The sequence below is a fragment of the Salmo salar genome, chromosome 05 (genome assembly GCF_965601325.2).
Source record: "Salmo salar chromosome 05, fSalSal1, whole genome shotgun sequence".
NCBI classification, from domain to species: Eukaryota; Metazoa; Chordata; class Actinopteri; order Salmoniformes; family Salmonidae; genus Salmo; species Salmo salar.
Genome location: NC_138295.1, coordinates 12,886,718 through 12,914,527, shown reverse-complemented (window position 1 = coordinate 12,914,527; position 27,810 = coordinate 12,886,718). Strand labels below are relative to the sequence as shown.

General features: G+C 43.4%; 1 protein-coding gene across 1 annotated transcript; it reads right to left on the bottom strand.

The window, feature by feature from the left end:
• Positions 1–18,766: 18,766 nt before the first annotated feature.
• Positions 18,767–27,200, bottom strand: si:ch211-153b23.7 (uncharacterized). Its single transcript, XM_014198764.3, has 7 exons — positions 26,725–27,200; positions 23,789–23,951; positions 23,477–23,620; positions 23,233–23,367; positions 20,827–21,111; positions 19,953–20,078; positions 18,767–19,513 (listed from the first exon to the last, which is right to left on the bottom strand). Exons 1-7 carry the CDS (start codon positions 26,838–26,840, stop codon positions 19,241–19,243), a joined length of 1,242 nt encoding a protein of 413 aa, XP_014054239.1. The 5' UTR covers positions 26,841–27,200; the 3' UTR covers positions 18,767–19,240.
• Positions 27,201–27,810: the final 610 nt, after the last annotated feature.

Here is a 27,810-nt window from a genome sequence, read left to right as displayed (position 1 = left end):
TTTCCTGCTGTCCCCTGTAGTCAGACACAATGCAACATCCTGATCCTGGCCTAAAGTTCTCTGTCTCTACTGTGGTCGTCCTCTCAGCCTTCTCAGTCTAGCTCAGGCCTGCCCAGCCCAGACACATTACACCAAACACATAGACAGTACATTACACCAAACACATAGACATACACATAGACAGTACATTACACCAAACACATAGACATACACATAGACAGTACATTACACCAAACACATAGACATACACATAGACAGTACATTACACCAAACTCAGCTTAGACATACACTGACTACACACATAACAATTTGACGAGTGATTCGATTCATTCTAAGAGTGATGGAGAAAGTGAGAGAGAGAGAGAGAGAGAGAGAGAGAGAGAGAGAGAGAGAGAGAGGCCAGTGCTTCACCAACTTCATCTATAGGTCTACGGTCCTACAGATGTTTGAAATGAAAACATGTTTCAAGGGGAACATTCACAGTGGCGCATAGAAGAGTTGGTCCTGTACCTTGGCTGTTTGGTGTGTAAATATACAGTATGCAGGCTAGCTACTGATCTTAGGGTGTTAGAACTGTGTGTGAACATTGCTACTGCTCTTAGCAGTGATGTCATAGGCTTCACATTTTCAGAACAATTGCCGTCTTCCTGTGCTTCCTGTGACATACTCCCGACTGACTGCAGGGATAGATAGAGAGAACACACACACACACACACACGCACGCACGCACGCACGCACGCACGCACACACGCACACACACACACACACACACACACACACACACACACACACACACACACACACACACACACACACACACACGCACACACACACACACACACGCACACAGGACACAGTTAGCTACAAACAGCTATAATTATTTCAGCAGTCATTGTCAACGCCACCGAGGGAAAATAGAGTGTATGAAAAGAAGAGAGAGCGAGGGCAGGACGATAAGAGGGTCAGATATGTTATGTTGTGATAGTCTATTATAAAATCCTTACTAAGCCTGGGAACATGAGTCACATACCATAGCTAGCTCATTTGAGTGTCATACTGTTTGTTCATACTTGCTTTGGCAGTTACACGTGAACATTTGTGTTGAAATATGTTTCAGGAAGCACATGAATATGACCTGTTTAGACTTGTTAATGTCATTCTTGGAAAGCTGATAACAGTCATGTAGGCTATTGACAGATTGGTGAAAGGGATATTGTGATTTAAGCTTGTTATTGATTTGTGTGAGTTGTAATCTCACACACACACACGGTCTGGATATAAAATATATACGGTAGAGGAGGGTTAGATAAAATTACACTGACATTCTTCACATTCCCTGTGAGCAGGTTTGCATCCCAAATGACTCCCTATTCCCTATATACAGTAGTCCACTACTTTTGACCAGGACCCATAAGTAGAGCACTATGTAGGGAATATAGGGTGCCATTTGGGACACAGACCAGATCTACATTCTTCCCCTGCCTATCTGCTCATGGCCCCATCACTGCCCCAGCCAACACACACATACACATATCACTGCTAACCCTAACCCTAACCCCAACCCTTAACCTAAACCTAACCCTAAACCTAACTAAACCTAACCCTAAACCTAACCCTAACTCTAACCCACTGACACTATTCTTATTTCTTATCTGCTTAAAACAGTGCTGTGAGAGGAGTTTCAGAATCTTTGCATATTGTCTGCACAGACTCACGTGTACATCATACCCTTCACAACATCACTTTTAGAGTGGGAGGAATTTTTAATGAGGACTCAGAGGGAGTTTATGTCGTGATGACAGTGGGTGGAGAGGGCCAGGCTCTGCTATCTACCTTATCTAGAGGAGGGAGAGGAAGAGGAAGAGAAGAGAGAGGGAGGTGAGAAAAAAAGAGAGGGACAGGAAGAGGAAAAGGAACAGAGGGGGAGAGAGAGAGAGCCTGAGAATGACAGAGAGAGGAAGACGGAGAGAGAGAGAGTACTTTAACCATTTGTACATCGTTACAACACTGTATATATACATAATATGACATTTGTAATGTCTTTATTATTTGGAACTTCTGTGAGTGTAATGTTTACTGTTCATTTTTATTGTTTATTTCACTTTTGTATATTATCTACCTCACTTGCTTTGTTTGACAATGTTAACATATGTTTCCCATGCCAATAAAGCCCCTTGAATTGAATTGAATTGAATTGAGAGAGAGAGAGAGAGCCTGAGAACGACAGAGAGAGGAAGACGGACACAGAGGAAAAAGAGAGAGAGAGAGTTCTTAGCATTATCAGTAGGAATCTCAAAACAGGAAGGCCAGCCCCAGTAAACAAGAGCAACAGAAGAGGAGCACAGTTCTACTTCCTGTCCCAACTACAGAGGAAACAACAGATTTTTTAGGAATTCTAATCGGGACCATTACACTCTAGCAGTCGACACTGATTAAAACCCACTTCCACTGGCTACTATCTGAGGAATTCTTCTCTTAATAACAGAACTATCAGGACTGCCTTCTGGCATTATAAAACATCTTAGCAGCTCATCTTTATTTAGTCTAATAGGCATGTGTTGTTTCTTGAATGATGTCCTGACTTTCAGTGTTGAGTCTGTTTCTGTTCAGTTGTGTGTGTGTGTGTGTGTGTGTGTGTGTGTGTGTGTCGTCTCCCTCTCTGTGGCAGCCAGTGATTGGTGTGTGTTTGGGGATGTGGGGCAGATGTTTATCCCAGTCCTGGGTTGTTATCTTCTCTCTAGTCATCTGGCCCTCCATCTCCATATTCCCTGCTCTGGGCCTTGATCAGACCTGGCCTGGGCTGGGTTAGGATGGGGCTAGGCTGGGTTAGGCTGGGGCTGGACTGGACCTTGACCTGGCCTGGGCTGGGGCTGGGGCTGGGCAGGGTTAGGCTGGGGATGGACTGGGTTAGGCTGGGGCTAGGCTGGGCCTTGATCTGGCCTGGGGCTGGGTTAGGCTGGTGCTAGACTGGGTTAGGCTGAGGCTGGGCCGTGATCTGGCCTGGGGCTGTGTTAGGATGGGTTCTGGACTGGGTTAGGCTGTGGCTGGGTTAGGCTGGTGCTAGGCTGGGTTAGGCTGTGGCTGGGTTAGGCTGGGGCTAGGCTGGGTTATGCTGTGGCTGGGTTAGGCTGGTGCTAGGCTGGGTTAGGCTGTGGCTGGGTTAGGCTTGGGCTAGGCTGGGTTAGGCTGGTGCTAGGCTGGGTTAGGCTGAGGCTGGGCCGTGATCTGGCCTGGGGCTGTGTTAGGATGGGTTCTGAACTGGGTTAGGCTGGGGCTGGGTTAGGCTGGGTCTAGGCTGGGTTAGGCTGTGGCTGGGTTAGGCTGGTGCTAGGCTGGGTTAGGCTGGGGCTGGCCTAAGTTTGTGGGTCAACACTGTTTCCTCTCTTCCTTGTGTTTGTGTCTTGTCAGATATCTATCATCCTGGTAAGACTTTTCTTTAATAACTACCAGAGCCATAAGGATAAGGAGTTTTCTGCATTATGATTCATTTACATGACACTTCAACATTCTATGGCAGCCATGTTAGCGCCCCATTAACATTAGCACCACATTAACATTAGTGCCTCATTAACATTGGCACCTCATTAACATTAGCGCCCCATTAACATTAATGCCCCCAGTAACATTAGCACACCATTAGCGTTTGCACACCATTAACATTAGCGCCTCATTAACATTGCATGGGGAATATTACAATAATGCTACATGTAGGCAAACTGCATGTCTAGAATTAATACAATATGAAAAATTCTAAAAGTTAGCCCAACTCTGTAAATAAACAGTAGGAAGCAGATTGTACAGTCAACTTTCCTGCCAGATCTTGACTATGGTGACACCAGATTGATGCAGCAGACAGGTCTCTAAAACCTTTAGATGCAGTCTAACATAGCGCACTTCGCTTCATCACAGGTGACAGGTTTAATACTAATCTCTCCGCGTCCTGTATCAGAAGGTCGGCTGGTCCTCATTATTCCCTTTTTGTTTACAAAACTCTGCTGCACAAGCTTCTAACATACACTATATCCACAAAAATATGTGGACATGCCTTCAAATGAGTGGATTCGGCTATTTCAGACACCTGTTGCTGACAGGTGTTTAAAATAGAGCACACAGCCATGCAATCTCCCTAGACAAACATTGGCAGTAGTAATATGGCCTTACTGAAGAGCTCAGCGACTTTCAATGTGGCACAGTCATAGGATGCCACCTTTCCAACAAGTCAGTTTGGCCATTTTCTGTCTTGCTAGAGCTGCCTCAGTCAACTGTAAGTGCTGTTATTGTGAAGTGGAAACATCTAGGAGCAACAACGGCTCAGCCACAAAGTGGTAGGCCACACAAGCTCACAGAATGGGACTGCCGAGTGCTGAAGCACAGACTGCATCGTCTGTCCTCGGTTGCAACACTCACTACCGAGTTCCAAACTGCCTCTGGAAGCAACGTCAGCACATGAACTGTTTGTCGGGAGCTTCATGAAATGGGTTTCCATGGCTGAGCAGCTGCACACAAGCCTAAGATCACCATGCGCAATGCTAAGCGTCGACTGGAGTGGTGTAAAGCTCGCCACCATTGGACTCTGAAGCAGTGGAAACATGTTCTCTGGAGTGATGAATCACGCTTCACCATCTGGCAGTCCGAAGGACTAATCTGGGTTTGGCGAATGCCAGGAGAACATTTGGTGGAGGAGGAATAATGCTATGGTGCTGTTTTTGATGGTTCGGGCTAAGCCCCTTAATTCCAGTGAAGGGAAATCTTAACGCTATAGTTAACAATGACATTTTAGATGATTCTGTGCTTCCAACTTTGTGGCAACATTTTTGGGAAGGCCCTTTCCTGTTTCAGCATGACAATGCCCCCGTGCACAAAGAGATCCATACAGAAATGGTTTGTCGAGAAGAACTTGAATGGCCTGCACAGAGCCCTGACCTCAACTCCATTGAACACCTTTGGGATGAATTGGAACGCCAACTGCGAGCCAGGCCTAATCTCCCAACACCAATGCCCGCCCTCACTAATGCTCCTGTGGCTGAATGGAATCAAGTCCCCGCAGCAATGTTCCAACATCTAGTGGAAAGCCTTCTCAGAATAATGGAGGTTGTTATAGCAGCAAAGGGCAACTCCATATTAATTCCTGTGATTTTGGAATGAGATGTTCAGCGAGCAGGTGCCCACATACTCACTTTGCTGTTAAAGTATGTATGAGACACCAAACTCGTTCGCAGGGAGGTTAACTCTTGAGGTCCCTCTAGTCTCCACAGATGTAGGTAAATCCGCGCGCTCCATTTTTTTGAATAACCTACAAAGTGTCCATCATCTGGACACTCTGGTGCCTCTAAGGCAGTTTAGGACTTTAATGTTGAATGTGTTAAACGAGAATTGCAACTGTTTGGATTAAATGTAAATAATTATATTTGTGGTGTTTGAAGCTATAGTGTTGATTCTGTAATTTGTTGTTTTTATGAATTTTGTATTGATCATTTACAATTTTTGTGTTGCTGTCCTCAGGGCACCATTGTAAATGAGACCGTGGTCTCAATAGGTTCCCCTGAATGAATAACAGTTTAATAAAACAATTGTAAAAATAAACTAGAGAAGTACAATTCCTGAAGAAAATGTGGGGTGCTTGCTAACTTAAAGAAAAAAGGTATTTATGGTTTTGAAATAAGTTACAGTAGTGACTGCAGTAGTAATGGTAGTGACTGGTTATAGTTACAGTAGTGGAAGTGACTGGTTATAGTTACAGTAGTGGTAGTGACTGGTTATAGTTATGGTAGTGGTAGTGGTAGTGTCTACAGTAGCAATGGTAGTGACTGGTTATAGTTATAGTAGTGGTAGTGACTGGTTATAGTTATGGTAATGGTAGTGACAGGTTATAGTTATAGTATCTACAGTAGCAATGGTAGTAACTGGTTAAAGTTATAGTACTGGAAGTGACTGGTTATAGTTATAGTAGTGGTAGTGACTGGTTATAGTTATAGTAGTGGTAGTGTCTACAGTAGTAATGGTGGTGACTGGTTATAGTTATAGTAGAGACAGTGACTGGTTATATTTATAGTAGTGGTAGTGACTGGTTATAGTTATAGTAGTGGTAGTGTCTACAGTAGTAATGGTAGTGACTGGTTATAGTTATAGTAGTGGTAGTGACTGGTTATAGTTATAGTAATGGTAGTGACTGGTTATAGTTATAGTAGTGGTAGTGACTGGTTATAGTTATAGTAGTGGTAGTGTCTACAGTAGTAATGGTAGTGACTGGTTATAGTTATAGTCGTGGTAGTGACTTCAGTAGTAATGGTAGTGACTGGTTCTAGTTATAGTAGTGGTGGTGACTGGTTATAGTTATAGTAGAGACAGTGACTGGTTATAGTTATAGTAATGGTAGTGACTGGTTCTACTTATAGTAATGGTAGTGACTGGTTATAGTTATAGTAGTGGTAGTGACTGGTTATAGTTATAGTAGTGGTAGTGTCTACAGTAGTAATGGTAGTGACTGGTTATAGTTATAGTAGTGGTAGTGACTGGTTATAGTTATAGTAGTGGTAGTGACTTCAGTAGTAATGGTAGTGACTGGTTCTAGTTATAGTAGTGGTGGTGACTGGTTATAGTTATAGTAGAGACAGGGACTGGTTATAGTTATAGTAATGGTAGTGACTGGTTCTAGTTATAGTAATGGTAGTGACTGGTTATAGTTATAGTAGTGGTAGTGACTGGTTATAGTTATAGTAGTGGTAGTGTCTACAGTAGTAATGGTAGTGACTGGTTATAGTTATAGTAGTGGTACTGTCTACAGTAGTAATGGTAGTGACTGGTTATAGTTACAGTAGTGGTAGTGACTGGTTCTAGTTATAGTAGTGGTAGTGACTGGTTATAGTTATAGTAGTGGTAGTGTCTATGGTAGTAATGGTAGTGACTGGTTATAGTTATAGTAGTGGCAGTGACTGGTTATAGTTATAGTAGTGGTAGTGTCTATGGTAGTAATGGCAGTGACTGGTTATAGTTATAGTAGTGGTAGTGACTGGTTATAGTTATAGTAGTGGTAGTGACTGGTTATAGTTATAGTAGTGGTAGTGACTGGTTATAGTTATAGTAATGGCAGTGACTGGTTATAGTTATAGTAGTGGTAGTGTCTATGGTAGTAATGGTAGTGACTGGTTATAGTTATTGTAGTGGCAGTGACTGGTTATAGTTATAGTAGTGGCAGTGACTGGTTATAGTTATAGTAGTGGTAGTGTCTATGGTAGTAATGGTAGTGACTGGTTATAGTTATAGTAGTGGCAGTGACTGGTTATAGTTATAGTAGTGGTAGTGTCTGGTTATAGTTATAGTAGTGGCAGTGACTGGTTATAGTTATAGTAGTGGTAGTGTCTGGTTATAGTTATAGTAGTGGTAGTGACTGGTTATAGTTATAGTAATGGCAGTGACTGGTTATAGTTATAGTAGTGGTAGTGTCTACAGTAGTAATGGTAATGACTGGTTATAGTTATAGTAGTGGTAGTGACTGGTTATAGTTATAGTAGTGGTAGTGTCTACAGTAGTAATGGTAATGACTGGTTATAGTTACAGTAGTGGTAGTGACTGGTTATAGTTATAGTAGTGGTAGTGACTGGTTATAGTTATAGTAGTGGTAGTGACTTCAGTAGTAATGGTAGTGACTGGTTATAGTTATAGTAGTGGTAGTGACTTCAGTAGTAATGGTAGTGACTGGTTATAGTTATAGTAGTGGTAGTGACTGCAGTAGTAATGGTAGTGACTGGTTATAGTTGAAAAGGTAGGTAGATGGAAACATTTATTGATTGAATGGCTGATTGATTGATTGATTGATTGGATAGGAGTTACTGTTGGTGGGTTATTTTATGCTAATTTATATTGTTGTGGTTGATTAAAGTCGAAAATAATTTGAAGTTTGGATTGCATGAACATGTGAAAGTGGTCTGGTGTCTCTAGCTTGAACGGTTCAAAACTTACTGTTGGTGATTTATTTTATTTCAACCAGGGGCGAAAATCTGATATCAACTTTGGAGGGGACAATTACATTAAATTTTCTCAAGAGCAATTCCTGAGGGGGACACCAAAAGTAGTGCTGTAACACATAGCCTACATTGTAATATGGTAAATGTATATTGAGGAGCCAAAGAAATAAGGTGTTTGCCGTACTCCTAACAACCGGTACCCAAAACTACACAACTAATCACAACAGCAATACCATTGCCTTTAACAAATCTTAGTTCAGTCACCAGTTTAAGTTGAGAGTGGGGGTATCCATGGCATTTTCCAATTATGTTCCTATTTTACAAGTCAAAAAAATTGAGAACCTTTCATAATGTTGCCAAACAAAGACTCAACAAACTTACCTGAGACTCCCTGTCTCTGCCAGTCTGTCCCTGCATATCTGTCCCCAACTCTGCTGTCTGTGTGCCATCTGTTGCCTGCTCTGCCTAATGACATCATTGTGAAAAATTTCCATTAGAATTTCATTTCTTTCTTATGAACATTTTATCAACTAGTCTTTGAGATATTAGGCAACTAGGGTTCTTACTTTGCGTTTTGGTGTACTGAAAAATACTCTGATGTCCGTCTTTTATTTTTCTGCCATTTTTCTACCTGGCTGGCAGGCTACACACACACACACAGTGTGTAGGTTATTTACAGTAGGAGATGGGCTTCTATCATCTTATCTTTTATCATTCTATTTGGGCTTCGATCTAAAAGGTAGCTAGCAAATGTGAAACGGATTAAAATGACAAGAGTTGACAGCTGTATGAGTTCACCATTTACACAACATATGCTGCAACCTTTTGGAATTTTAATAGTTTGTTTCATATTGGCTGGCTTCCAACAATAGCTGAATTAATAGCTAGCGAGCACCAAATAGCTAGCGAGCACCAATTCCGTTTCAGTGGTGTTTTCTATAATCTTTGCTACCCGGGTTAAATAAAGGTGAAATAAAATAAATAAATAAAAGTTCCCTTGCGACAATTTAGCTTTTGCAACGAGACCATTAAATATATTTAAGACAATGGTAGAAGAGAGTGTAGTTCTGTTCAGTTTGGACTTCAGTTTATCGCTAACCTTATCACAGGGACTTTGAAGCACTAACTTACATCATCTGCATGCTGATCTTGGAATAAATTGACGATAGCAAAGATTCCATCTTTGACGAGGCCACATAAATGGAATAATTACTAGCTAGCTTAATAGTTAATATTTGCCCGCTAGCTCTGCATATTCAGCTAGTGTGTGTGCGCGATTGACTGGATTAACCTCACGTCAGTTACGTTCATTGAGTGCCTTTCAGACAGTGGATACCACCCCTCTGTTACCTTGCCAACTAAGGAACTGGCAGTGGATCAAACCATTGTGAAGCAAAGGGTGGGGGGGTCGCAATCTTTTGAAACTTAAAAACGCGCTATTAAGTGTCTATAATCAGCACAATTGCTTTCATTGCGTATTATTAATATTATTTAAATTACATAGTTATGTTTCAGTGATATATTGGGGGGGACAAATCATATTCTTCCCAGGATGGGGGGGTCGTGTCCCCCCCGTCCCCCCCGGGATTTCCGCCCCTGATTTCAACTTATGTCAATTTATATAGTTAGAGATCCTAAAAGTATTAACGAATTTGAAGTTAGGATAGCCTGAACATGAGTATGTTTAAGCAGTAGAGCGAGACGAAGACAGCAAATAATAATAATAATAATAATAATATGTAAGAAACCTAGTGTTGTGCATTCCTTCTCAACCACGCCTAATAAGGAGATTTAATACTTTACTAAAATAATTTACTAATGATTAGTAAATTGTTTATAATGACCTATATAAAAACATTTTATAAATAATCTTATGAATCATTATTACATAGAGGTTGTTTGTAAATAACTCCCATATTTACAGATGTGGAAGTAATAATTAATAAATTATGAATAAACTATTTAAAATACCTGGTTGAAAAAAGTATCAGAATTCGGCTGCCGGTGTAGGCAGAGAGATAGGAGAGGTGAGCACCAGAACATCCCTTCTGACTCTTCACTGTCCGATCTGCCGCCACAGCTTCTGCTTCACAAATTGTTTTGTGCTGTGTTTATTTACGTCATTTTAACAACAAGCACAAGGTGGATTTTCTGCAGGGTTGGCTGTGCTCTTGTGAGCTATTGTGATGTCAACCATGTGCCAAATGTGTTCCACATGACATCATCATTGTGTCTGACACAGTAGATATTAGATCCTTTATTTTGATGGACAGGTCCTGGACATCATCAAAATCATCTCCTGTATTCACACTCATGGTAGGTTACATTGATTGTTTTCAATGACAAATGTTGAGTAATATGGTATGAAGTCATTCACAATGCAATTAAAATAGTATGATAAAACAATGTAATAAAACATGTGAACATTTCCAGGCTCTTGTTGCTATATTTTTACTGTCAAAATATGGCTTAAGAATTGCATTTTTATTTTGTTCAGTCTACGTTATAAAACTAAGCATTTGAAGCTGCGTGGGGAATGGAGTGAATTGCGATCGAATAGGAAACCAATCAGATCAAAGATCCTTGGTGCAGACTAGCACACCTCTTTGACTATTATTTCTGTCCTGTATCAACTTCATTGTGCAGCTCGAATACAAAGTCATCATTCTCTGTTCTCCAGGTCCAACTTTCAGAACAGTGTTTTGAATTTTCAATTCCATGTTTCACTCACAGTTTATTCCATGTTTTCTTTCAACATGCCTTAAATTACTTAGTGATGTAGGCCTACTGCCTTGCGCATGGGATGATGCATTGAATACAATAGGAGTTTATTTGTCAGTCTCTTTTATGACTGTGTGATGTGGAAGGTAGTAGGTAGTAGGATTCTCTGTGTCTTCGTTGTCCACCCATTTCACAATTCCCTGCCTTTTGTAGCGCTGAAAACCTTTGTTATACTTGTCATGCAGTGAGTGGTATGTTGGATTGGAACTTTATTAAAAAACGTTGTTTATGACGCACTCTTATAAAAAAAGGTTCCAACTTCCATATAAAACCAAAAAGTATTCTGTCGCTTGCTTCATATTTGAAACCCTTAACAATTATATATAGAACCTTTTTATAGGGTTCTTTGATCAGAACCCTAGGGGTTCTTCTTAACTGAACCAAAACTGGTTCCGTATAGAACAGTGTATGGTGTCATTTATGAATTATGGCTACTAATAAATAGTAACATTTCTAGCTAAGAATATAATATATTTAACAATTAATTAACGGACAAAAGAATGCCAGTATAGTTTTGAGATTTGATTGTCATTATATGCAAACATAGTTTGAAAATATGCACTGGTGGCCAGGGAGGAATCTTTGTTTGAATGATGGCCCACATCAATCTTGATACCAACTCTGGCTGACTTCTTAATGGAACAGTAGCCTATGGGTTGTTGCCTGGCTGGTTCCTAAGAAGAATACAGCAGCAAAAACATGAGTTCATCTTCAGAAATATGCCCAGATTAAGATGAGGGATCTAGGTTTTATTGTCATCCATGTCTAAATATTTACTATATAGCACATATTGAGAGTGAAACACTATTTTATGATATAGTGAAGGAGGGTTAGATAATAGAGAAGGAGAGTTAGATAGTGGTGAAGGGGGTTAGATAATAGTGAAGGAGGGTTAGATAATAGTGAAGGGGGTTAGATAATAGTGAAGGGCAGTTAGATAATAGTGAAGGAGGGTTAGATAATAGTGAAGGGTGGTTAGATAATAGTGAAGGAGGGTTAGATAATAGTGAAGGAGGGTTAGATAATAGTGAAGGGTGGTTAGATAATAGTGAAGGAGAGTTAGATAATAGAGAAGGAGGGTTAGATAATAGTGAAGGGCAGTTAGATAATAGTGAAGGAGGGTTAGATAATAGAGAAGGAGGGTTAGATAATAGTGAAGGAGGGTTAGATAGTAGTGAAGGGCAGTTAGATAATAGTGAAGGAGGGTTAGATAATAGTGAAGAAGGGTTAGATAATAGAGAAGGAGGGTTAGATAATAGAGAAGGAGGGTTAGATAGTAGTGAAGGGCAGTTAGATAATAGTGAAGGGGGTAAGATAATAGTGAAGGGCAGTTAGATAATAGTGAAGGAGGGTTAGATAATAGAGAAGGAGGGTTAGATAATAGTGAAGGGCAGTTAGATAATAGTGAAGGAGGGTTAGATAATAGAGAAGGAGGGTTAGATAGTAGTGAAGGGCAGTTAGATAATAGTGAAGGAGGGTTAGATAATAGTGAAGGGCAGTTAGATAATAGTGAAGGAGGGTTAGATAATAGAGAAGGAGGGTTAGATAATAGAGAAGGAGGGTTAGATAGTAGTGAAGGAGGGTTAGATAATAGAGAAGGAGGGTTAGATAATAGTGAAGGAGGGTTAGATAATAGAGAAGGAGGGTTAGATAGTAGTGAAGTAGGGTTAGATAATAGTGAAGAAGGGTTAGATAATAGTGAAGGGCAGTTAGATAATAGTGAAGGAGGGTTAGATAATAGAGAAGGAGGGTTAGATAGTAGTGAAGGAGGGTTAGATAATAGAGAAGGAGGGTTAGATAGTAGTGAAGGGCAGTTAGATAATAGAGAAGGAGGGTTAGATAGTAGTGAAGTAGGGTTAGATAATAGTGAAGGAGGGTTAGATAATAGTGAAGGAGGGTTAGATAGTAGTGAAGGGTGGTTAGATAATAGAGAAGGAGGGTTAGATAATAGTGAAGGGTGGTTAGATAATAGTGAAGGGTGGTTAGATAATAGTGAAGGAGGGTTAGATAATAGTGAAGGAGGGTTAGATAATAGAGAAGGAGGGTTAGATAATAGAGAAGGAGGGTTAGATAATAGTGAAGGGCAGTTAGATAATAGTGAAGGAGGGTTAGATAATAGTGAAGGAGGGTTAGATAATAGAGAAGGAGGGTTAGATAATAGTGAAGGAGGGTTAGATAATAGAGAAGGAGGGTTAGATAGTAGTGAAGGGTGGTTAGATAATAGTGAAGGAGGGTTAGATAGTAGTGAAGTAGGGTTAGATAATAGTGAAGGACGGTTAGATAGTAGTGAAGTAGCGTTAGATAATAGTGAAGGAGGGTTAGATAATAGTGAAGGAGGGTTAGATAATAGTGAAGGAGGGTTAGATAGTAGTGAAGTAGGGTTAGATAATAGTGAAGAAGGGTTAGATAATAGTGAAGGAGGGTTAGATAGTAGTGAAGGAGGGTTAGATAATAGTGAAGCAGGGTTAGATAATAGTGAAGGAGGGTTAGATAATAGTGAAGGAGGGTTAGATAATAGAGAATGAGGGTTAGATAGTAATGAAGGAGGGTTAGATAGTAATGAAGGAGGGTTAGATAATAGTGAAGGAGGGTTAGATAATAGTGAAGGAGGGTTAGATAATAGTGAAGGAGGGTTAGATAATAGAGAAGGAGGGTTAGATAGTAGTGAATGGTGGTTAGATAATAGTGAAGGAGGGTTAGATAGTAGTGAAGGGTGGTTAGATAATAGTGAAGGAGGGTTAGATAATAGTGAAGGAGGGTTAGATAATAGTGAAGGAGTGTTAGATAGTAGTGAAGGGTGGTTAGATAATAGTGAAGGAGGGTTAGATAATAGTGAAGGGGGTTAGATAATAGTGAAGTACAGTTGGATAATTGTAAAGGAGAGTTAGATAATAGTGAAGGGCAGTTAGATAATAGTGAATGGTTGTACTGTACATTATCATTTTGGGGGCAGCAAGTAGCCTAGTGGTTAAGAGCATTGGGCCAGTAACTGAAAGGTCGCTGGCTCAAAACCCCCAGACAACTAGTAGAAAAATCTGCTGATGTGCCCTTGAGCAAGGCACTTAACTCCAATCGCTCCTGTAAGTGTCTCTGGATAAGAGCATCTGCTAAATCAGTCAAATGTAAAAAAAACAAATTGTAAACAGAATGGTAATACTACGGTGGCTGCTAAGGAGGATTTATACAGTCCAATGGATGCTCCATATCATGGGACCACTGACATTGTTTTTACACGTCCAACATTTTAATGAAAGGGTTGTTCTCAATGATGATCGGTCTTTATAGGTGCACACACAAGCTTAATTACAGACGGAAGACCATGGCACATTTCAGGTGAAAAGTTTTATTTTCATAACTCTTCAAAAAATGTCTATGCATTTAGTCTTACAGGTCATTCAAACATTTTCTATACAATAGACCTCTACAGTAGTATTCAAAGGCTTGGTTTGAATAAGACTATAGTGGAGAAGTGTCTGATGCCTTTGGACCATTAATTAATCAAGTACTTATCGTCAGATGGAATTTAGTGCTGATACATGGTGGATGTCTAGTCATGTATCCGGGTTAGATGGGATGTAAACATGCATTTGATGTGCCATGTTAGAATGCATTATGTATAGTGTGTTTGTGTGTGATTCCATAATATTCTATAATGTTAGTGAAACAGTGAGATGTTACAGTAGGATAATTGATGAAGTGGAATTGCCATTACACTTCTTCCACATGTGGACGGTCCGTAGCTGTCACGTCCTGACCAGCAGAGGGAGGTATGGTATCAGTTTTGGGTCAGGATGTGGCAGGGGTTTGTGTTGGTGATTAGACTCCCAATTGAAGGCAGGTGTGTTGAGTTGCCTTTGATTGGGAGTTCTATATAGTGGTGTGTGTTTTTCTTTGGGGTTGTGGGTAGTTGTTCTTGCACTGCGTTTTTGTATGCCTGTAAGACTGTTCCTGTCGTGTGTATTGTTTTTCCAGTGGATGCTTTACTCCTTTTTTTAATTAAAACATGAGCATCCATATTCCCGCTGCAGTTTGGTCTATTCAACACGGCACCTTTTGTGACAGAACTACCCACCACCAAAGGACCAAGCAGCGGAGAAGAGGACAGAGGCAAGTGAGGGAGGAATGTTGGAAGCAGCGCGCTCTGGAGGTGATGGATTCCTGGTCGCTGGAAGTATTGACGGAAAGGATTGACTGGACATGGGAGCAGTTGTGGGTCCACTGTGACAACCTGCCTGGGAGGCAGGTAGAACCCGAGAGGCAGCCCCAATAATTTTTTAGGGGGGGGCACAAGGGCTATTTGGCGGGGCGAGATTGGAGCCCCAGGCCAGCTCCCCGTACCCGTGTAGGGCAGACTGGACAGGTCCCGTGTTTTGGGGTTGGGGCTGTGGTGAAGCCTGGGATTTTCAGGCCGGTAGGCACAGTACCAGCGCCCCGCATGTGCCAGGGCGAAGTAGGCATCGAGCCGGAAGGGGTGATGCCAACCCTGCGCTCAAGACCGCCAGTGCGCCTCAAAGGTCCGGTGTTTCCCGCTAAACGCACTAGCATGGAGGTGTGTGTCTCCAGGCTGGCACGTCCAGTACCAGCCCCACGCATCAGGAGACTAGTGCGTCAGCCCAGCCTCGCCAGTCAACAGTCACCAGAGCTGCCCGCCAGTCAACAGTCACCAGAGCCGCCCGCCAGTCGAAAGTCACCAGAGCCGCCCGACTGCCCGGCGCTGCCAGAGCCGCCCGACTGCCCGGCGCTGCCAGAGCCGCCCGACTGCCCGGCGCTGCCAGAGTGGCCCGACTGCCCGGCGCTGCCAGAGTGGCCCGACTGCCCTCCGGCCCAGCCCGAGTGGCCCGACTGCCCTCCGGCCCAGCCCGAGTGGCCCGACTGCCCTCCGGCCCAGCCCGAGTGGCCCGACTGCCCTCCGGCCCAGCCCGAGTGGCCCGACTGCCCTCCGGCCCAGCCCGAGTGGCCCGACTGCCCTCCGGGCCCAGCCCGAGTGGCCCGACTGCCCTCCGGCCCAGCCCGAGTGGCCCGACTGCCCTCCGGCCCAGCCCGAGTGACCCTCCTGTCCTCCGGCCGAGCCCGAGGGGCCCTCCTGTCCTCCGGCCCAGCCCGAGTGGTCCGTCTGCCAGGGTCAGCCCGAGTGGCCCGTCTGCCCGGCGCAGCTAGCGGCGCCACCGAAGTGGGCGACGCCGAAGGTGGAGCGAGGTCCACGTCCTGCACCTGAGCCACCTCCAGGATAGGTGGGTTGGGGAGGGAGGGTGTAGCACAGTGCCGTCATTGACGGCAGCCACCCTCCCTTCCCTCCCTTATTGTTTAGGGGTTATTGTTTATTGGTTTTGTTGGGGTTACATTTTTTTTTTCTTTCTGTTAGGTGCATTCCGGGGTCTGCACCTTGAGGGGGGGGGGGGGTACTGTCACGTCTTGACCAGCAGAGGGAGGTATGGTATCAGTTTTGGGTCAGGATGTGGCAGGTTTTTTTGTATGTTAAGGAGTTTGTGTTGGTGATTAGACTCCCAATTGAAGGCAGGTGTGTTGAGTTGCCTTTGATTGGGAGTTCTATATAGTGGTGTGTGTTTTTCTTTGGGGTTGTGGGTAGTTGTTCTTGCACTGCGTTTTTGTATGCCTGTAAGACTGTTCCTGTCGTGTGTATTGTTATTCCAGTGGATGCTTTACTCCTTTTTTTAATTAAAACATGAGCATCCATATTCCCGCTGCAGTTTGGTCTATTCAACACGGCACCTTTTGTGACAGTAGCCCATTCCTGCAGTCAAGGGACCTAATGGTGTCATTGGTGGTATTCATATTTATCATAATTGTATAATTAATAAACATTATTAAAAACTATCTATATATAAATCTGGTGTTTCTATGTCAAACGGTTTTGTTATATTTCAGTCTTCTGTGATGTATATAAAGTGTAATATTAGGATGCAAACTCAAAATGTAATACATTTCAACTCTATATCTGACATGGTACAGGTGTCTTCTTTTTTTAAGTCCATAAACATGTGTGTGAGGTGTACACTTTTGTTTCAAAGTAGATTTGTTTAAGACTACCAAGAAATACTTGGCGACCCTGAATAGGCCCCCTGCAGGAGAGAGTTCATGACCTCTTCTTTCTTGGCCTCTGCTATTTGAGAGGTGTGAGATGTTGATCTGTGTAGCACCAGTAAACCTGATATTTGAGGGGTGTGAGATGTTGATCTGTGCAGCACCAGTACACCTGCTATTTGAGAGGTGTGAGATGTTGATCTGTGCAGCACCAGTACACCTGTGAGAGAGATCCCCATTCACCACAGAGCTGCTTGGTTGTCACCAAAGATCAGCTTCTCAAGGAATGCCTAAGGACAGTACAGGCTATGTAAGTGGGATTGGCAACACTAAATTGTTTATACCTGTATCCACACAGTGATCCACAGATGGCATTGCACCAATAATGTTGTTGTTACGCTACGGCAGGTGTAGGCAACCCTGGTTCTGGAGTGTTTTTGATTTCACATTACAGTACCATCCCATTCCATCTCACAGCCGTAGCTGAGGTACTGTAGATGAGATTTCCATGTGCAAAATGTATTCATCTGAGACAAAAACCTGCCTGAATGCCACCCTTGCTTTTAGCTGTGTGTTGTATTCAGATTCAATGGTTACGTCCCAAATAGCACCCTATTCACTGGGCCCTGGGGAAAAGTAACACCCTATTCACTGGGTCCTGGGGAAAAGTAGAACTTTATTCACTGGGTCCTGGGGAAAAGTAACACCCTATTCACTGGGCCCTGGGGAAAAGTAGAACTTTATTCACTGGTCCCTGGGGAAAAGTAGAACCCTATTCACTGGGCCCTGGGGAAAAGTAACACCCTATTCACTGGGCCCTGGGGAAAAGTAACACCCTATTCATTGGGCCCTGGGGAAAAGTAGAACCCTATTCACTGGGCCCTGGGGAAAAGTAGAACCCTATTCACTGGGCCCTGGGGAAAAGCAGAACCCTATTCACTGGGCCCTGGGGAAAAGTAACACCCTATTCACTGGGCCCTGGGGAAAAGTAGCACCCTATTCACTGGGCCCTGGGGAAAAGTAACACCCTATTCACTGGGCCCTGGGGAAAAGTAGAACCCTATTCACTGGGCCCTGGGGAAAAGTAGAACCCTATTCACTGGGCCCTGGGGAAAAGTAACACCCTATTCACTGGGCCCTGGGGAAAAGTAGAACCCTATTCACTGGGCCCTGGGGAAAAGTAACACCCTATTTACTGGGCCCTGGGGAAAAGTAGAACCCTATTCACTGGGCCCTGGGGAAAAGTAGAACCCTATTCACTGGGCCCTGGGGAAAAGCAGACCCCTATTCACTGGGCCCTGGGGAAAAGTAGAACCCTATTCACTGGGCCCTGGGGAAAAGTAACACCCTATTCACTGGGCCCTGGGGAAAAGTAGAACCCTATTCACTGGGCCCTGGGGAAAAGTAGAACCCTATTCACTGTGCCCTGGGGAAAAGTAACACCCTATTCACTGGGCCCTGGGGAAAAGTAACACCCTATTCACTGGGCCCTGGGGGAAAGTAGAACCCTATTCACTGGGCCATGGGAAAAGCAGAACCCTATTCACTGGGCCCTGGGGAAAAGTAACACCCTATTCACTGGGCCCTAGGGAAAAGTAGAACCCTATTCACTGGGCCCTGGGGAAAAGTAGAACCCTATTCACTGGGCCCTGGGGAAAAGTAGAACCCTATTCACTGGCCCCTGGGAAAAGTAGAACCCTATTCACTGGCCCCTGGGAAAAGTATCACCCTATGTATGAAATAGGGTGCCATTTGGGATAAGACATTTAAGAAGCTATATTGGCAATATGCTGTAGCTTTGGTGAGGACTGACACCAGCAGGTGTGGATGGGAGATGTTTAAACACTGGACAGTAACCACCCATCTTCAGTCACCCCTCTCAGCAGACTACAGCACGGTAGCCTGTGTAGGAGACTTGGCTTGGTTGGAGGACTAGTGACACAGAGTTATTTCAGGGAAATTAGAAGAATGACCAAAACGGTATTTCATTGTTTTTTTAATATATTTGTTATAAGGAAATGACAACATCTGAAGTTGATCACTTGTATTTAAGTACATCCTGGTGTTTTTTGAAATGACGGGGTATATTTAATTAGTTGAATTCACTGTGGCTTTTCTAGAGATGTCCCAACAACTGCATCATAAAACATGACATTATGTAGGATTTAAAAAAAACACTAGGTGGTAATGTTGACCATGTTATCTAAGCAGGGAGGCAGAGACAACTGGAAAATCACTCCGTCCCTTCTTCGATAATCAACATTATCGGCAGAATTAGGAAATAACATAAGGTTCATACATATTGAGAGAAAGATAATAGATACAAATCATTTCATTGTCAATTAGACACAGTCACTCAGGTCTGGAGTAGGCTAGGCCTCAACGCGTTAGTGGCAATACCAACATCGTAATACAAGTTCAATGTGAGTGAGCATGTTTGTGTGTCGTCTGCCTCATGTGGACTGTTCAGCGTTCCTCCTCTCACAGTGTTTGGGGCACAGCGGGTGGTGGTCTGGCTGGGGTGTACTGCTGTGAGCTTCTCTCTGCTCCTCTCTCTGCTCCTCTCTCTGCCGCCTCTTGTCTCCCCCAGCAGGCTGCTGCTCGTTATTACAGCGGTGGACCAGGACAGGCTGTTTGACCAGAGCGGGACTTTTCTTCATCAGTAGACGCTGCAGGACCTGCTTGTCTGACCGCTCCTTCCTAAAGTCATCCTCATATACCTTGAGCTGGACACAGGAGACAAGAGTCAGTAGTTAGTTAGGTATTAGTCAATTCAACAAATATATCCCTCTTTGATGAATTCCTTTTGTTTCTCCTAAAAAGGAATGAACTCTGACCCTGGGATATAAATAAAAGTGATCTTTACAGCAAGGCCCTGTTGGTATATTCACATGCAGCACATCTCCCAGACGACTTCTAGTGAAACCATATGGTCATTACGGATATGCTGTGGCCCATTATTTTCACGTTCAACTTAACCCAATGTCAGTTTATGTCCTCATCTGTTACGATATATCCCGTCTGCCCAGCTGTCGTTATTATTCCAGGTGTATGTATGTATGTATGTATGTATGTATGTATGTATGTATGTATGTATGTATGTATGTATGTATGTATGTATGTATGTGTGTATGTGTGTGTTTGCGTGTGTATATATCCCACTACCTGCTCCTGCAGTAGGGCCATCTGTTGTCTCATCTCCTCTCTCGTCCTCCTCAGTCTCTTGTTCTCCTGCTGGGTGTGTTTGTGGTCCTTGTGCTCCGTCTGGTAGTCTGCTTCATAGATCTCAGTCTGGACAGAGGACAGGGACACTGGTAGTTAATGCTAGGTGAAATACAGCCTGGGGACAGAGGACAGGGACACTGGTAGTTAATGCTAGGTGAAATACAGTCTGGCGACAGAGGAGGGAGCAGAGGGGGTATGGAGGAGGGAGCGGAGGGGGTATGGAGGAGGAGGGAGTGGAGGGGGTATGGAGGAGGAGGGAGCAGAGGGGGCATGGAGGAGGAGGGAGCGGAGGGGGTATGGAGGAGGAGGAAGCGGAGCGGAGGGGGCATGGAGGAGGAGGGAGCGGAGGGGGCATGGAGGAGGAGGGAGCGGAGGGGGCATGGAGGAGGAGGTAGCGGAGGGAGCATGGAGGTGGAGGGAGCGGACGGGGCATGGAGGAGGAGGGAGCGGAGGGGGCATGGAGGAGGAGGGAGTGGAGGGGGCATGGAGGAGGAGGGAGCGGAGGGGGCATGGAGGAGAGAGCGGAGGGGGCATGGAGGAGAGAGCGGAGGGGGCATGGAGGAGAGAGCGGAGGGGGCATGGAGGAGAGAGCGGAGGGAGCAAGGAGGAGAGAGCGGAGGGGGCAAGGAGGAGAGAGCGGAGGGGGCATGGAGGAGAGAGCGGAGGGGGCATGGAGGAGAGAGCGGAGGGGGCATGGAGGAGAGAGTGGAGGGGGTAAGGAGGGAGGAGGGTGTGGAGGGGTTATGGAGGAGAGAGTGGAGGGGGTAAGGAGAAGGAGGGAGGAGGGTGTGGAGGGGTAAGTGAGGTTAACTACCTGGCATCTGAGGGCCTCCAGCTGCTCCTTTAGGTCTTGCACCTCCTTCTGGGGGTTTGCCTGGTCCGCTAGTGCCCTGTAGGGGCCAATACTGATTCTACCCCTACTCAGGGCCCCTCGACCTGGGGTGGAGGAGGAGAAGAGATGGGATGGTAGGCCATGGCCGGAAGAGGAGGAGAGGCCGGGTATGGTGCCATTGCTGAGGCTAGTGGACAGATTCGGCACCCCAGGAGCATCAGAGATGGGGGTGGTTTCTGGAAGATTGGTCACAGTGCTCAAACTGGTCTACAGGATGGAAGGAGAGGGTAGACACAGATATATTATACATATAGCTAATACAGTTGAAGTCAGAAGTTTACATACACCTTAGCCAAATACACTTAAACTCAGTTTTTCACAATTCCTGGCATTTAATTGTAGTAAAAATGCCCTGTCTTAGGTCAGTTAGGATCACCACTTTATTTTAAGAATGTGAAATGTGAAATAATAATAGAGAGAATGATTTTTTTCAGGTTTTATTTCTTTCATCACATTCCCAGTGGGTCAGAAGTTTACATACACTCAATTAGTATTTGGTAGCATTGCCTTTAAATTGTTTAACTTGGGTCAAACGTCTTGGGTAGCCTTCCACAGGCTTCCCACAATAAGTTGGGTGAATTTCGGCCCATTCCTCCTGACAAAGCTGGTGTAACTGAGTCAGGTTTGTAAGCCTCCTTGCTCACACACACTTTTTCAGTTCTGCCCACAAATTTTCTATGGGATTGAGGTCAGGGCTTTGTGATGGCCATTCCAATACCTTGACTCTGTTGTCCTTAAGCCATCTTGCCACAACTTTGGAAGTATGCTTGGGGTCACTGTCCTTTTGGAAGACCCATTTGCGACCAAGCTTTAACTTTCTGACTGATGTCTTGAGATGTTGCTTCAATATATCCACATAATTTCCCCTCCTCATGATGCCATCTATTTTGTGAAGTGCACCAGTCCCTCCTGCAGCAAAGCACACCCACAACATGATGCTGCCACCCCCGTGCTTCACGGTTGGGATGGTGTTCTTCGGCTTGCAAGCCTCCCCCTTTTTCCTCCAAACATAACGATGGTCATTATGGCCAAACAGTTCTATTTTTGTTTCATCAGACCAGAGGACATTTCTCCAAAAAGTACGATCTTTGTCCCCATGTGCAGTTGCAAACCGTAGTCTATCTTTTTATGGCGGTTTTAGAGAGGTGGCTTCTTCCTTGCTGAGCGGCCTTTCCAATTATGTTATGTCAAATTAGGACTAGTTTTACAGTGGATATAGACACTTTTGTACTTGTTTCCTCCAGCATCTTCACAAGGTCCTTTGCTGTTGTTCTGGGATTGATTTGCACTTTTCGCACCAAAGTACGTTAATCTCTAGGAGACAGAATGCATCTCTTTCCTGAGCGGTATGACGGCTGCATGGTCTCATGGTGTTTATACTTGCGTACTATTGTTTGTGCAGCTGAACGTGGTACCTTCAGGCATTTGGAAATTGCTCCCAAGGATGAACCAGACTTGTGGAGGTCTCCAACTTGTTTTCTGAGGTCTTGGCTGATTTCTTTTGATTTTCCCATGATGTCAAGCAAAGAGGCACTGAGTTTGAAGGTAGGCCTTGAAATACATCCACAGGTACACCTCCAATTGACTCAAATTTTGTCAATTACCCTATCAGAAGCTTCTAAAGCCATGACATCATTTTCTGGAATTTTCCAAGCTGTTTAAAGGCACAGTCAACTTAGTGTATGTAAACGTCTGATCCACTCAAATTGTGATACAGTGAATTATAAGTGAAATAATCTGTCTGTAAACAATTGTTGGAAAAATTACTTGTGTCATGCACAAAGTAGATGTCCTAACGGACTTGCCAAAACTATAGTTTGTTAACAAGAAATGTGTGGAGTTGTCACGCCCTGACCATAGAGAGCCCTCGGTTCTCTATGGTGTTTAGGTCAAGGCGTGACTAGGGGGGTGTTCTCGTCATTCATTTTCTATGTTGCTGGTTTGTATGGTTCCCAATTAGAGGCAGCTGGTAATCGTTGCCTCTAATTGGGGATCATATTTAGGAAGCCCTTTTGCACACCTGCTTTGTGGGATATTGTTTTGAGTGAGTGCATGTAGCACTACGGTACTTCACGGTCGTTGTTTGTTTGTTTCTTGGTTTTAGTTTCACTAAAATAAAGATGTGGAACTCCAATCAAGCTGCGCCTTGGTCCGTCTCTCCTCACGACCGTGACAGGAGTGGTTGAAAAACGAGTTTTAATGACTCCAACCTAAGTGTATGTAAACGTATGACTTCAACTGTATATAGTAAAGATACAGTCTAAAGGATCGCATGACAGAGTACATACACTTTTAAAAGGATCTAGAGGTAATAATAATGAGGCTCACCTGTGTGCTCTTTGTCCAGTCTCTGGTGGTGTCTATGTGATGTAGTCTATCCTCCAGCAATCTGACGTATTCATGTAGCTGCTGGTTCTTCTTCAACTCCTGCATCAGTGTGTGTTCATAGTACTCCCTCTTGTTCTACAGAAACACAGTCAGGATACAGTCAGTGTGTGTGTCTGTCAGTGTGTTTGTGCGTGCACATGCGTTAATCTGTTTGTGCGTGTGTGTGTCCTCTGTCGGTCGGTACCTGTTCGTGGTCTACTTTGAGCAGCAGCGTGTTGTTGAGTTGTTTGACTGTGTTGCTCTCCTGCTCCAGAGTCTCTACTCTCTGTTGGAGACTCAGAGTGGTGCTGCGATACACATGGTCCCAGTCTTCATTCAGCTTCATCAACTAACAGACACATCATCATCATCGCCACCGTCATTATCATCAGCTAATACAGACATACATCATCACCATCCTTTCTGGCCTCGTCCAAAATAGTTTGTATTGACAGAATGTGGTACACTTGTCTCTGGTTTAATTCCTGTAGTTAGGTGCGGTGTAGTTTTGTGTCACCTCTTTGTTGACTCTGCGTAGCTCGGTGTTCCTGTTGAGCAGTAGTAGTTTCTCCTGGTCAGCTGAGGTGACTGACATACTGTCAGTGATCAGAGAGCCCTGGTCCTCCCCGGACAGCAACCTCTCACCAGCAGGGACAATCTCCTCCTCCACCACCTTCACCCTGTACAGACGCACACAAACACACACACAGTGAAAATATTGTGTAGGAAACCAACAGCACTCACCTGAACATAGCGTACCTGCAAGCAGATAGACACATACTTGTACTCACATAGAGCATGAACAACTACGCACAACCTCACACCTACGCATACACAGTAACACCATGTAGCATTTACACATGCCTGCAAACACACCCACCATCACACCCAAACAACGTTTATCCCCACTTCAAGTGTGTCTTGTCTAAGATGAGAAAAACACATCCTTGATATGTTCTACAATCTAGTACGGGGGTAGGCAATCCTGGTGTTATGTTTCTGATTTAACCGACCTGGAAGACCAATCACTGAACTGACCAATTAGCTCAGTTGGTCAGGTGTGGTGCCTAGTTGGAACAAAATCCTTCAGTATCCTGCAGCTCTCCAGGAACAGGGTTGTCTACTCCTGATCTAGAACATTCCTCTGTGAGCTACCTGTCAACTGCAGCACTCCTGGAACAAGGTTGTCTACTCCTGATTCAGAACATTCCTCTGTGAGCTACCTGTCAACTGCAGCAGATTCAAATCATCATCGCCATCTAATGATCCCTGTGCTGTGCCGCCTGCATGCTTCTTGTGTCTAGAGGAAACCCTGCATCCTGAGATCAGCTTGTTCAAGCCTTGATGCCTTCATCAACTCAATGACAAAGGTAAGGATTTCAGTTAAGATGTTTTTTGTGTGTTTAAGGCAGAATAAGGTTGTTTTTCTCAAAACTAGGGTATCATCAGAATTAAAGAACACTAATTTTGAGGCATAGCTACCATATTTTGATTTGACTTGAATCCAATATAGTAACAGAGTTATAGAGCATGTCCATCAACAAAATTGTCCAGTCCATTCAACCTCACAGATGGATCCAGTCTCCAGCCCTTCTGTGTCCTGAATATCCAACATGTTTTCTTCCTCTTGGACTGCAGATTAATGTGACCCAGATTAAGGAAGTTTTCAATCATAAACACTGTCTTGGAAGGACACCAAGATGCTACTTCTTCCCGTGGCAGTTTGGTCATTTATTGTAATCTAACATGAAAAAATATAAATAATAACTTCCTTCTTCTTTAGCAGGCTGCCATGCTGGGGAAATAATGGATTATCCTATAAAAATAGAAATGGTCATTGGCTACTAGCCTATTCTCTCTGAGTAAGGAGTATGGCTTTACTACTGGCCTACACATTATGAACCAAATAATGGCTGTGTCTCAAATGGCAACCTATTCCCTTCATGGTGCACTACTTTTGAGCAGGGCCCATAGAGCTCTGGCCAAAAGTAGTGCACTATATAAGGAATAAGAGGCCATTTGGGATGCCGTCAATGTCTTTTGATGTGTGGGTGCTGTGCAGTAGCAGGCTATACTACAATCAGAAGAATTGATAATTGGGTCATTGCGCAACCTAGTCCTCAGCCCCTTCTGGGACAAAAACAATTTCAGGATAAAAACCTTCCGTGCAACAGGACTCAATGATCTAATTATCATTCTGCAATGTCATTCCACAAGAGTAAACAGATCATTGCACTGCAGTCTAAGTAGTGTTTTATTTGGAAACAAATTGCCAAATAATGAGGTTTTTTGTTGTTGTATGTGAATGAAGCACAGCCTCTGCTGAGAAGTCTGTGCCTTATTGACACAGGCGGTAGTGCACTGGCACTTACTAAAACTCTAGAACATAGTTCTTGGTTCCCCTTTAATGCTACTGAACAAGTCATAGAGCATCAGCAGTAGTCATGTGACCTGAACAGTGATGGACAATTCAACTTATTGACCTGGGAAACTCCCCTGACATACCAAGTTCCTTTTTTAATGTAGCTGGAATCACCCACACACGATTTATTCACATACACCCTGTTATTCACTGATCGTATTGCAAGTGTTTTCCCAGCTAGCACAATGTTTAACAACCATATATTTTGTAGAACTTGGTGAGAGCCTGGTTGTATTATGGTTACTTTGCATACAACCTTTCCATAATGTTTCCTTACGGCTATATTTAAAGTAATGTTCTCGTTCAGAGAACGTTAAGAAAACCTGTGGGAATTTCAGTACTTCAGCATAACGTTTTCCACAGGTATCCTTATGGTTCTATTTCAAGTTATGTTCTTAGAACATAACAAAAAAATTCCATAAAATACAATAAAAAATGTGTAACGTTCAAATAAATTGTTCTAAGAATGTTATTTAAAAACATGTACATTCTGTTCTCAGTATCAAGAAAACTATCTCTATCCTCTGTCTTGTTAAGTGTGTTTTTTCCTTTAAAATAGGGTCTGGTTGAATAGACTAAAATGAACAGGTTTGTATGAGTTAAAAACATGTCATACTATTGTGATCCTTGAGGCATAGTGGACTTACTCCATGGATAGCAAGGTTAGGTTCAAATTTCGCTGATGCCATGTCAAAATAAAAAAAAGGTAATGTTTGCATGATTAATGCCTAAGCAAATTCATTTATGTCATATCTGTGCTTGGAATTCAAAACAGTTCATCTAAGCTAGCAGTAAAATGTTCTCAGAACCTCCCTGCAACCAAAATTGTATGTTCCCAGAACAGGCTAAATGTTTACTATTGTTCTCAGAAGGTTTAAAAAAAAACATTCAGTTTTAGCGGTCAGGAAACATATGGCTTCCTTCCCAGAACCAATGGGAAATCAAAAACATACATTCCCACAACTTCCAAGGAAACAAGTGTCAGCTGGTTTTAATCATCCACGCTGTGGTGGTGATTTGGACGTGCATACCTTGATTCCTCTATAGCCCCATTTTCCTCTGGGTTCTGTAGGAGAGCACTGGTGCTGTAGGGTGAAGAATCTGCCTCCTGCTCAGACGATGATGCTGACAGTGAACCTCCGTCCATGACAGATCTGAGCCAACAAATGAACCTGACAAAAGTTGAAAAACTGCACACCAAAATGAAATTATAAAAATAAATAAGAACTAAATAAGTCGTCAAGGTTGGTCAAGGCTGTCTTCTCTAGTGTTGGTCAAGCCTGTCTTCTCTAGTGTGCAGATTTGACACTTGTATTTGACCTGATCCAACTGTCAACTGAGCCAGAATCCTTTGACGTAATGAACACAAAATACTGACAAAATTAACATCTCAACTGATCCAGAATCCTATGAAGTGATGAACACAAAGTATTGACCAAATTGAAATCAATTCTCAACTGATCCAGAATCCTCTGATGTGATGAACACACACCCAAGTTGTATAAAGCCTCCACAGAGCATATGGTGGAAAGTCAATGACTTTCAGTCTGTGTGTCTACCTAAACAGGAAGTCTAAACATACCCTGCTGCCCACACCCACATGCAAATTATGTTAGAATATAGGAAGTCACAGAACAACTCAACTTCTCAACTCTGTCAGAGGGTTTTTAAACTTAATATTTTTTATATGAGAATAGGAAGGCACAGAACAATTCAACTTATCTCAACTCTGTCAGAGGGTTTTTAATCTTAGCATTTATAATGTGAGAATGGGAAGTCACAGAACAACTCATCTCAACTCTGTCTGGGTCTGAACAATAGGTACATATTGTTCTGTTTCTATGTCATTACTTTCAAAGTGTGGGTTTTTAAGAGGTGGTACCAAAGATTTTGAAGGTATTTTTTAGTACAAATAAAGAAGTATGACATCAGCGGGGAATTCCACTCATGCTCATGTTTCTGTTTCTCTCTGTGTGTGAGTGTAGTCTGGAGTTCACAGCATACTCTCAATCTACCAACAACTTCTTCCTTCCCAGAACCAATGGGAAATCAAAAACGTACATTCCCACAACTTCCAAGGAAACAAGTGTGTTAGCTGGTTTTAATCATCCACACTG